The 12,419-nt window shown below is 38.3% G+C and overlaps 1 protein-coding gene across 1 annotated transcript; it reads left to right on the top strand.

Moving 5' to 3' along the window:
* Nucleotides 1-181: 181 nt before the first annotated feature.
* Nucleotides 182-12,356, top strand: LOC135090610 (uncharacterized). Its single transcript, XM_063987523.1, has 5 exons — nt 182-354; nt 1,333-1,679; nt 2,873-3,020; nt 3,753-4,026; nt 6,837-12,356. Exons 2-5 carry the CDS (start codon nt 1,483-1,485, stop codon nt 11,420-11,422), a joined length of 5,205 nt encoding a protein of 1,734 aa, XP_063843593.1. The 5' UTR covers nt 182-354; nt 1,333-1,482; the 3' UTR covers nt 11,423-12,356.
* The last annotated feature ends 63 nt before the right edge of the window (nt 12,357-12,419 follow it).

Here is a 12,419-nt window from a genome sequence, read left to right as displayed (position 1 = left end):
ATATATATATATATATATATATATATATATATATATATATATATATATATATATATATATATATATATATATATATATATATATATATATATATATATATATATATATATATATATAATAGTATTAGAATTTTCCAGTAGGCAGTCAATAAAGGAGGCATTCTGGGTTGTGAATCATGGGCCTGTGTGTGTGATTGTGTGGTAGCTGCTCAGCCATGACTGAGATGAAACACCTTACAGAGTGGCCCTGGAAAGGTTCCATAGGGCAGCTAATGATCCCACAGAAGTGAGAGCTGGTGTCCAGGGATTTGCAAGACTGAGAAGGTACAAGTTAAGGAATGCAGAATATTATGAGGTATGGTCTTGATCATTTACATTGCATAGTAAGGTATCTCATTAGTTTACTTTATTATTATTTATTTATTTATTTATTTATTTATTTATATACTTATTTATTTATTTATCTATTAATTTATTTACTTGTTTTATTTATTGTTTATTTTAATTATTTTGCGAGGTGAGTGAGCGGGGATGATGGTGCCCACTATCTAAACCAAAGAAGATAATCTTGACCTAAACCATAATACTATGCATTTTTTTTTTTTTTTTTTTTTTTTTTTACATATATTCTATCCAAATGACGCTGGGGATGTCATGTCATTCCTCCCTTCCCTTCTGCACTCCCAAGGACTCAAGGCTCTTTCTTTGACACTCCGTCGTTCTGAGGGTGAGATAATTCTTTAGTGTGACTGTGAGAGGGAGGGATTATGGAAATATCATTATTAACCCTTCTTGGGTGGGATAGAATCCCTGATCATAACGACGTTAAACATCGGGAACGTCAAGATTTATTATATTATTAAACCTCCTTGGGTGGGATAGAATCCCTGACGAGAACAACGTTAAACATAGGGAAGGTCAAGATTGTTATGCAAGTACATAATATGTTTTCTTTCTTTAGGGGTGAGTAATTCATGATTCCTTATTTGTTGCATGATGCAGTGCTTGCTTTGTATTTTGTATTTATTTAACGGGGATATATATTATGTACTCTCGTCACTACAAGTACATATTTAAGCAACAAATGAGGAATCATGAATTATCCGCCCCCAAAGAAAAATAAAGTACCAGTCAATGAGTTTTAATACGGTGCTAATCTATGTGAAATTTCTTTCTTATACAATTTATTTTACATACGAATTCACGTAGTAACCAGTCACGATAAACTAAGCCCTTTTTTCCTGTATGATGATACTTGTGACATCTACTTTTATTCTACACCACATATATAAATATAAGATAGCAATCAAACACCATTATCAATTTTTAAAAGAGTGCGCGAGACTGATCAAACTACGAGGAGGAGGGAGGAAGGACCAATCAGAGAGCAGCAGAGTCAAGAACGGGCCAATCAGAGAGCAGCGGGAGCAGTTCTCAGCTGAGCCAAGATTCAAAACAACACGGGGGGCGAAACATTGCGGTCATGGCACAGGTAGAAGAGATAACCACTGATTTACTCGACAAGAAGTATTTATTCAGTGGTTTCGTGCTGGGGAAGGCAGAATGGGACTCTGCCACATTGATTAAAGTGTACCAGCGTCTCCTGAGTGTGCACAGTGACGGGTTTGACTACGAGGAGGTGGCACCGCAGGCCGCCCACCACCTGTCTCACATTTGCAAGTACGTCTCTGCTATTTTAACATTATCTTCCTTGCAGCGATGTGCTTAGTGTTCTATGATAAGGAAGCCAGAATTGTACAGGATAATTCAAGTATGGCATTATTAAAGCCAATCATTTACAATAAGTTCTACTTCAATGCCATAATTTTCTTAGGCAAAGCCATTGCGTTAGAGAAATATTGTGTTAGAAGGATTCTTGAAACCCCATGTTTTCTTAAGCACTCCCATTTAAAGTTCCCTTTTTGAACTTATTATTTGTTAAATTTGGCACCGAAAATACAATGAAGGCTGACTCGCCTACCATAAAGGCCCTCCCTTTCACTCCTCTCTCCAGCTTCCCATTTACTCATGACACTCACTGTTCTCGTCCTTAACACAAGAAACGAGAGGTGGCGGTGGGCAGGCATTACGAATGAGAAAAGTCACATTAGAGTGGTCGCTTAAGATAATTTTCTTTTGCATCGTGTTATGAAAGCTTGTGTTAAAGGGAGATCAACAGTACCTTATAATAACATTTGCTGTTGCATTCGTTACGATCCTGTTGTAAAACCAAATACTTTGCTTCTTTATTGTAAACAACTAATTCACTAATTTCTACTCTGGAGATCACTCCTAAATTTCTTTCTGAACCAGTGCAGCTGTACTCATGTGTTGGACTTTTTGAGTTTAAACGATAGAAAGTTTGGCAGCTTTATGGCTTAGATTTTAAGATATTTCACCTATATGGAGTTCAGGTAGTAATATGATTTGGCAGTTTTTATTTTTGGCTGTAAGATTTTCTGGGTGTTTTTAAAGTAGTTGAGTAGAAATTGAGTTAATTTTTTTGTTCAGGTACCAAGATGACATGGCTCTTTTTGGTTTAGACTGTAAGAAGTTTTTGGCTGTTTTCATGCTATGAGTATGATAACAGCCAGGTCATAAGACTTGTTGACTTTCAGTTTAGGCCACAGGACCTGAGAGCCATTTTGAGTTCAGGCTGTAGAAGATTTTAGTTCAGCAAGTTTGAGGATGATATACTATATGAACAGTTATAACCTAATAAAACTTAAGCAAATTGAGAATGGTTCCCAAACATTTTCAGCTATTTTCAGATGACAAGAAGCTGACATTTGCTAATATAGAACCTACCTTTCAAAACAGTGATAGTGACAACACGAATTAGTATGAACACTTATAAATTCTTGCCTTCACAGATGCCTCAGATTGTTGGGTATTGGTCACCTGGCACCCAAGTCACAGGATCTGGTGGACAAGTCTCGGGCGCTTCGGATTATTTCAGCTCTTGATGACAAGATCTCGGCAAAGTACAAGCCCCACATTGCTGCTCGCAGGATCAGAGTTGTAAGTCCTGATGTGTTTTCCTTGTATCTACCATCCATATTAACTTACAAGTATGTATGCTGCAAGATATACATGTCATTTGGAGGTGTTTGTATTGGAGCAGAAAACCTTTTTTGTCATGCCTGGTGAAGGAATGTTAGTTGCACTAACCTTCCTTCATCAAGCAGTTTAAATGTTGACAAAAGTTGCTTGCAGTATTTTCATCTGTGGTGTATTCTGCTATTACCTGCCCTATTCTTTGCAGGGAAAGTTTTCATATCTCGCTGTTCCTTGATAATTTGTTGTTATGCACTCGTGTGTTAAATCTTTCGTATTGAGCTCAGTTGTTCATATATATAAACAGTGAAGATTGGAGGGGACCCTACATTGTTGTATCATGTCACTGGACACAAGTGCCCTTGATGACTGACTTGAAAATGCATGAAGTTTAGGATCCTCCATATCTACACCAGTCTTTTCTCTCCACTCAGACATGGATCTTTTATAGAGATCATTAGACTGAACACTTTTTTTTTTTTCTGTTATTCTTTCCTTGATTGGCAACTTAATTTTTTTTCTTTATTTCCTGTATTATCAAGTAATGAAGTAGAGTATTAGTGACTAATAAAAATCTATTCATATTCCTGTGTCAGTCTCTACAAACTGAGTCTGGGGCTTCACAATAGAAAATATAAACAGTATTTAGTGGACATCCCAGCATTTCCTTGAATTTATGAAAATAATTTCTTGCAGATCATAAAAAAAGAGCAGAAGAGTAAGAGCCACAAACCAAAGCCACGGCCACCTACTGGTACTGTTCAGGAAGACTCCCAAGAGTCAAGCCAAGAGAATGTGTTCCCTGTTGTCCCTTTGCCCAAAGCCTGTGCGCCCCAGCACAGCTGTGTACCAGAGAAGACCAAACCTAAGGCAGTACAAATCAAGAAGAGTCAGCCCAAGGCTAGTGTTCCTGAAGCTGCACAGCCTCCTACGGTGACTCCTGAATCACCGAGGGACTTCATTCCATCAGGTGAGTCTGTGTGTGGTGGACCACACTTGCACACGTACACACACAGAGATTTAGTTAGATTTAGATAGTTTATTGACCACAGTGTATCATAATAAAATTATAATTTTAAAACAATACTTAAATTAGTACAAAATGTAAGTAGTGAGTGAATGTCCTCGAAGCCATGCAAGTCTCTTAGGTATTGGGAGTGTGGGCATGAGGTGACCATGTGCACCTGGCTGCACACACTGGGGTGTTCTTCCAGTGGGAGGCGTCCTTGGCAGTGTCTGTTCCAGCGCCTGGTCTCACACCAGTGAGTGGCCACTCATGCAGAACTGCGTGAATGCCACTCATTGCTGCTTCTTTGCTGTGTTTCTGTGCATATATGTCAATACAATTAGCTTAGGATTAATATCTCTAAAGTTATATGGCATGAGGTATTACTTTTGAGTACTGACTGAATCATATCCTGCCTAATTTCATTCAGGTCCTTTATATCCTACACATACACACATACATGATGTGTCTATGTTCAGAAGTACTTATAAACTGAAAATGCATGGCTGACTTTATTATGTTATTCATGCTCAGAACGCATATTTGCTTACATATTTATCTATATATCAGGTTGAGGTTCTCTTTATGTAGATTACATGCTACTGGAGGCTTTTTCCTCCTAACCTCACCCCAGTGGTGGGAGCTTTTCAGTTACTTTGAATTGAATAATTAATCTGCTTAGGGAAAGTAACTGGAGACTCATGATAATCTAGTTTAATGTAATAATGCCTACTGCACTGTATGGTGCTGAGACTTGGAATGTAGGAGTAGCAGATAAAGAGATTGAATACCATGGAGATGAGATGTCTTAAGTAGTATGTGTGGAATAACATGGATGGACAGAGTCAGAAATGAGGAAATGAGAAGCAGTCTTGGCAGGACAGGCAGAGCAATGTGTGCTGAGATGGTATGGACAAGTTAAGAGAAAGGAGAATGGTAGGCTGGTGAAGTTAGTAATATCAAGTGTGAGAGGTGTAAAGTTGCGAGGTAGGCCATGTAAGGGACAGATAGTGTTAAAGAGGCTGTAAAGGGAAGAAGACGGACACTAGAACATATTAGAGTGATAGTGCATGACAGAAGTGAATGGAGAGCAGTTGTGTGTAAGGAGTGATGCAGCCCTGTGACCTTTGAGGGAGGTGCTGCGTGTCAACAGTCCCACACTGGTGGCTTGGCTTGGCTTCCCCCTATTTTTTGGGGGGAGACAGTCTTGGTATATGTGTGTATCTAGATATTGTAATAGATCTGAGAATTGTGTATTGATGTATGTTCTTACTCCAGATTCTTGTAGTGTGGTAGCATGCATTGAATATAGTACATAGTCAGTGACTTTCATGATTAGAACTTCCGTTGACATGAGCATTACATTGCACAAACTGGCAACTTGCTCCTTCTCGATCTGAAAAAATCTGCTGGGAGAAGATAACTACGTGGCAACTTAGGTTAACCCCTCATATGTTTTTGAAAGCATAGAGTAACAGATTCATTGTTTGACATATTGACACACGGGAAAGTTATCTTCTGTGACCGCTCCTTGCTTTGTCTAACAAAATGGTTGTGTTTGTTTTAAACAAAGTGTTCTACTGAGGTGATGTGCAATGTCTGGAAAATATACAGGCCATGATTACATAGTATGAGTGTTAGAGTTTCACTAGAATGGTGAAGCAAATTTTAAAATATGCTGCATAACTATTACCAATAAGAAGAGTGTGAGTGTGTTGGTGAAGAAATGGAGTGATGAGGGACACAAGGATGTGCCTCACCACAAACGCAGTGGTGGGGCAACCCCAAAATTCATATTTTTTTTAGTTGTTTTGCTGTAAGCTGAGGATGTACCTTTAACTGTCTCTTGACACCATATAAGATATTGTCCAATATTTTGGGGTGCCCCACCACCTTGTTTGTGGTGAGGCACGTCCTCGCAATACTCTTCACCAGTGCACTCATACTTTCCATTGGCAATAGTTATGTGCCATATTTTTCAATTTGTTTCACCATTCTAGTGAAACTAACACTTTTACTATGTACGGTAATCATGGCTTGTATATTTTCCAGGCATCGCTCATCACAGTAGAACACTGTTTAAAACAAACACAGCCGTTTTGTTAGCTGAAGCAAGAAGTTGTCACAAATGGTAACTTTCCCTCATTTCAATATGTCAAACACTGAATCTGTTATTCTGTGCTTTCAAAAACATAAGTTGCCATGTAGTTATTTTCTCTTGGCAGACTTTTTCAGACTGAGAAGGGGCAGGTTGCCAGTTTGTGCAATGTGATGCTTATGTCAGTAGAAGTTCTAATGGCAAACATTGCAGACTACACATTTGTATGTGCATAAGAAAAATGGTTTCATGATAATTCTCGTGCATAGTTTTTAAGGAATCATGAAAATGACTGTGTTCATTACAAATGCACACATTTGAAAATATTTTTAATGACATGCTTAAAGTAATAGTTATAATGAAATGCAGCAACTATTACAACACAGTAGATGTGTATAGTGTCAAAACACTTGCAGTTTTCTCAGGGCTCAATAATGAGGAAATGTTTGGTACTCATGGCATAAGGTCTCAACCGAGCAAAGCTTTTGCTTTCACTCCGCTCCTACTGGGAGCCATTATTTTTATCCTGAGGCTGATTATGTTTATACAAACCTAGTAAACGGAAAGTAGTGGAGAGAAGACACCACATCTAATGGTATTGTATGGTATAGCATTTATAGCTATAGTAAAAGCTAATTTTCTAGAAAGAGAACCCTAATGCTAAATTGATTTTCAGGGCGGCAGCTACAAAGGACGCCAGTAGCCACCACTGCTATGCAGTCTGACAATCTTCCCACTGGTTCACAATTTGAAAATGATGTGCACTACAAGCCAGAGCCATCTAATACTTCTGAAACAGATCATGATGTATGTTGCAAGAATAGTGTCACTATGACTCCTGTTTCTTCTCAGCTTGCTCATACATCTCACAGGGCTGACAATACCTATCCATGCTGTACTCCTGAACCAGTTGGTGATGGTGTTCAGTCTGTGTTGAAGGAATGTGTACTGTCTCACTGCTCTAGTGAGGCTTGTATACCACCTGTGCCTTTCAGCCAAGATATTTCTCCACAAAGTGATCGTGGTGTGGATGTTGAGGCTGAGGTGTTAGCTGAGGAAAAACCAAACATAATTCCAACTGGTCACCAAATTCCAAGGACTCCCAAAATACCAGATAAAATGTTAAAGTTGTATCTGGAAGAGGACACGTGCTCTTCTAATAAGGAAATGACTGGAACTTTAGAAGCACAGAATACAGTATCACCACTAGATCTCCCAGAGAGGTGCAAAGAAAGCGATTGCACACAAGGAGAAGAGAATAGGAGTGTTGAACAGGAAACATTCCATATGGCAAGTAGTGAGCCTTCATCACCTGTTCACTCTCCACTTGAACCAATTAGAATGCTCCACATTACAAGTCCTACTAAGAGTTCTGCTGATTCTCCATTGCCAGTTGATGGAGGGTTGCCAGAACATTATGTGCTGTCCCCTCCCTCAGGATATAAGAATAACAAGACTTTTTCAAAGACTTATTCGGAATCATTGGAAGGAAAATGCTTAGCTGTCCAGTCTGAATTTTCAACATTAAAGTCACCACCAATAAATCATTCCCTAGAAGATGGCTGTTTGCAGACCAACATGACACAAGTTAAAGTTTCTTATAGCAAAATGTTGACAACTGCCATTCATGATTATGAAAGTCCACCCTCGTCTGGTAGCAGTTGTGGAAACTTGACAGTTCAAGACAGTTTTAGTGAAAGCCCAGTGTCTGTAGTAAGAAATGATAACTCATCATCTTCAGTCTTAGCCTCTGTAGTAATTAATGAAAGTTCATCTTCTGAAGCCACTCTTTCTGCTGAAAGTCCAGCTTCTGCCATAAGTAATAATGAAGGAACCTTTGTCTGTAATACTGAAGGCACTTATGTCTTAGGTGATGAAGGAACTTTTGTCTGTAATACTGAAGCTACTTATGTCTTAGGTAATGAAGGAACATTTGTCTGCAATTCTGAAGGCACTTACATGTCAGATACTGAAGGAACTTTCAGCTGCAAGTCTGAAGGCACTCACATGTCAGATACTGAAGGAACTTTCAGCTGCAAGTCTGAAGGCACTCACATGTCAGATACTGAAGGAACTTTCAGCTGCAAGTCTGAAGGCACTTATGACTTGGATAATGAAGGAACATTTATCTACAGTTCTGAAGGCACTTATGTCTGCAGTAATGAAAAAACACGTATCACTAACAATGAAAGAACTTATGTCTGTAACAATAAAAGTATGTGCGATGAACCTAATAATTTAGAGAAACTGATGAAAAATATCAGTATTGAGAATCAAGACTATTCAGATAGTATGTTGAAGCATGGTGCTGAGGATGATCGGAAGCATTTGATTGCTAATGAAAAAGATGTATCAGTGTTGTGTGAAAATCTTGAACTAAATTGTTCACTCAAGGAAAATGCCTCCCCAGGAGGGTGGGACAGTGAGGTGAACCACACAGAACAAGCCACACCACTTGTTCAGAATGTTACTTATATTATGTCAGCTAAGAAGCTGCCTGGCAAAACTAATCACAATGAAATTAAAGTAGAATCATGGAAAGATGTAGATGATTCTCCCATTATTCCAAAGGAATATTTAAGCAAGAACATCAGTTCAGAGAGAAACATTGCTGATATCAAAGAAATTATTAAGGATAAAACAATATTTAATGCTACCTCTTCAGTGGAGAGTGATACATTTATTCATCAAATGCAAAATGAAAAATTGTATATGAGGAATGATGATGACTCTTTTGAAATTTTTCCACACAAGCATAAGGCACCTAGAGGGAATAGCAAAGGTTTGGGTATCTTTGCCCACATTACTGAGAAACCACCAGAAACAGGTAATCATAGTGATGCTAATAAGACTACTGATGATCTTGAATGCTCTGTAATAAAGGAACCTAAAGTTTTTGGAAAGTTTTTGGAAGAGGAAAATTGTAAACTAGATCCACTGGGAGAAACAGAAACTGGGACAGAAAATGTTGTAAGTGTGCATTTTGAGAAAAGTACGAAAATGGTCTTGAAGGAAAGTAATAAGCAAAGTAAAAAAGGAAGGCGTAAGATCACTGGCAAGGAAGCAGACACAGGAGACGAAGGAGAGGCCACAAGTAGACAAAGGAAAGGAAAAAGTCAAATGAAAACCCATGATGTAACTTATGTACATGAGCAGAAAGAAACAGACATGGAGTGTGTGAAGGAGACGGCTCGTGGAAGGAGATGCAAACAAATGAAGAACTATGATGAAAACTTGTCTCCTAGCTGTGTGCTCGACTCAGATGATAGCTGGACTTTTATTGAAAAGAAAGAGAAAAGAGCAAAGAGTTATGCAAAGAAGAATAAAGAAAACCAGAGTAGCAGACCTGGTAAGGAAAAGAAAAGCAATAATGCTGTCAATAAGGGGAATACTGAAGAAGAAATTAAAAGGAAGACAAAAGATGAAGCTAGTGTTAATGAAAATATAGTAAAATATACAGGTCAATACAAAATGGATGTGGATGAATCTAGTCCAGAAAAAGATATGAAATCTGACGGTCATCAGAAGAAAACTGAAGTTGGAATCCCAGAAAATGATGCCCCTGTAAAATCTAAGGGTAGAAGCAAGAAAACTGAAGAAGTCCCTGATGAGGAAGCCCCTGTGAAACCTAAAGGTAGAAGCAAGAAAATTGAAGAATTCCCTGATGATGAAACCCCTGTGAAACCAAAGGGTAGGAACAAGAAAACTGAAGAAGTCCCTGATAATGAAGCCCCTGTGAAATCTAAGGGTAAAAGTAAGAAAACTGAAAAAGTTCCCGAGGAGGAAACCCTTGTGAGACCAAAGGGTAAAAGTAAAAAAACTGAAGAAGTCCCTGAAAATGAAACCCATGTGAAACGTAAGGCTGAAAGCAAGAAAACTGGAGAAGTCCCTGATGAAGAAGCCCCTGTGAGACCTAAGGGTAGAAGCAAGAAAACTGAAGAAGTTCCTGATGAAGAAGCCCCTGTGAGACCTAAGGGTAGAAGGAAGAAAACTGAAGAAGTCCCTGATGAAGAAGCCCCTGTGAGACCTAAGGGTAGAAGCAAGAAAACTGAAGAATTCCCTGATAATGAAGTCCCTGTGAGACCTAAGGGTAGAAGCAAGAAAACTGAAGAATTCCCTGATAATGAAGCCCCTGTGAGACCTAAGGGTAGAAGCAAGAAAACTGAAGTCCCTGATGAAGAAGCCCCTGTGAGACCTAAGGGTAGAAGGAAGAAAACTGAAGAAGTCCCTGATGAAGAAGCCCCTGTGAGACCTAAGGGTAGAAGCAAGAAAAGTGAAGAAGTCCCTGATGAGGAAGCCCCTGTGAGACCTAAGAGTAGAAGCAAGAAAACTGAAGAATTCCCTGATAATGAAGCCCCTGTGAGACCTAAGAGTAGAAGCAAGAAAACTGAAGAAGTCCCTGATAATGAAGCCCCTGTGAGACCTAAGGGTAGAAGCAAGAAAACTGAGGAAGTCCCTGATGATGAAGTCCTTGTGAAGCCTAAGGGTAGAAGCAAGAAAATTGAAGTCCCTGAAAATGAAACCCATGTGAAATGTAAGGCTGAAAGCAAGGAAACTGAAGAAGTCCCTGAAAATAAAGCTCTTGTAAAACCAAAGGGTAAAAGAAAGAAAACTGAAGAAGCCCCTGATATTGAAGTTCCTGTGAAACCTAAGGGCAGGAGCAAGAAAAGTGAAGAGGTCCCTGATATTGAAGTCCCTGTGAAACCTAAGGGTAGGAGCAAGAAAAGTGAAGAAGTCCCTGATGTTGAAATCCCTGTGAAACCTAAGGGCAGGAGCAAGAAAAGTGAAGAAGTCCCTGATGTTGAAATCCCTGTGAAACCTAAGGGCAGGAGCAAGAAAACTGAAGTCCATGATGAGGAAGTCCCTGTGAGAGCAAAAGGCAGAAACAAGAAAACTGAAGAAGTCCTTGATAATGAAAACCCTGTGAAACCAAAGGGTAGAAGGAAGAAAACTGAAGAGATCCCTGATGATGAAGCCCCTGTGAAAGTTAAGGGTCGACAGAAGAAATCAAAGGAAGCCCCATTGACTGAAGACCAAACTTTTGACAATGAAATGGAAATAAAGTTTAGAGACGATGAAGAAAAGGTTGATATAAATGAAGCCACTGATAATGAAACTGTCAAGAAAAGCAAGAAAGTCCAAGGTACAAGCAAAAAAGACGCTGATGGGCAACCTTGCACTGGAGTTACATGGGGGAGAAGAATGTGTAAAGTGAAAGCAAGTGCAGCAATATCAGAACTCCTTAATGATTCTTGGTCTTAAATTTTAATGGGGCAATGGTTTTACTACTTTGTAAAGCTTATTATTATCACTTAACAGTACTTGCCTTAATATTTATCTGAAAGCTGGTGTTTAAATGGAAGTTCTATTTACACATTATGAAAATCTAGTGTATAGATACTTGGAATAGATTTTCTTGGTTGCAGTTAATCTAAGTTTGAACAATACTCATAGTTATTGCATAATATTCTTGTAATATCATCATACAAATAAAGTAAATACATAAGTAATTGTTGATTACTTAAGAAATATTGTAGTACATTGATACCAAAATGCCTACATACCGTAGTGTGCCAAATGCAATGTACTGCAAGATCATTGTGCCAGTATTGATATGCAAGCCTGTAATTAATGATAACATTAGCAGTGTAATGAAGGAACTTATGTGACTGATAGCTTTAAAAAGTTCTTGTTAGAGTGCTTACCTCATATCCAAGAGCTCCAGCCCTTATTTCAATCTTGGTAGTGTAAATTGAAATTTTGACCTTGTATTTCAGCTGAGGTAGAAATAAACAAACTTGTCTTTCTATGCTTGTTGATATATGCTTGACTTTTGGCTGAGTGAAGCACACTGATTTATACACTAGTTTGTGCACAGGAACGCAAACTTGAATTGTAAATAATAGCGGATTATATTTTTACAAGGTTATAATTTATATTTAAAATTAACAATGCTAGCTTTTCCTGTGTGTGTGCGTGTGTGTGTGTGTGTGTGTGTGTGTATCAGTAATTTGTAAATAAATCTTATAAATCTCATTTGATTTTATGGTTGTATTTTTTTTAAATTTTTTGTGGGAGTATTTTAATTTCTGAGGCACTATGATAATATATTCTATTCTGGCTTTTGTACATCACTAAATATGTCAAAAAGAAGCTAAGTGTGAAATATAGTTATAAATATATATGCCTGTATTTAGTATGTTTTTGTTCCTCATTTCTAGGAATTATGAAGGATTTTTCTGGGTTTCTCCTGTGGTAG

The sequence above is a fragment of the Scylla paramamosain genome, chromosome 35 (genome assembly GCF_035594125.1).
Source record: "Scylla paramamosain isolate STU-SP2022 chromosome 35, ASM3559412v1, whole genome shotgun sequence".
Taxonomy (NCBI): Eukaryota; Metazoa; Arthropoda; class Malacostraca; order Decapoda; family Portunidae; genus Scylla; species Scylla paramamosain.
The sequence above is the reverse complement of the archived record's forward strand: the minus strand, read 5'-3'. Positions and strand labels throughout refer to the sequence as shown.

Excerpts from the sequence above, each read along its gene's own strand:
- LOC135090610 (XM_063987523.1), top strand. The coding sequence starts at position 1,483 with ATGGCACAGGTAGAAGAGATAACCACTGATTTACTCGACAAGAAGTAT. Across the intron at positions 1,680-2,872 it reads CACCTGTCTCACATTTGCAA|ATGCCTCAGATTGTTGGGTA; the intron begins GTACGTCTCTGC and ends TTGCCTTCACAG. Across the intron at positions 3,021-3,752 it reads CTGCTCGCAGGATCAGAGTT|ATCATAAAAAAAGAGCAGAA; the intron begins GTAAGTCCTGAT and ends AATTTCTTGCAG.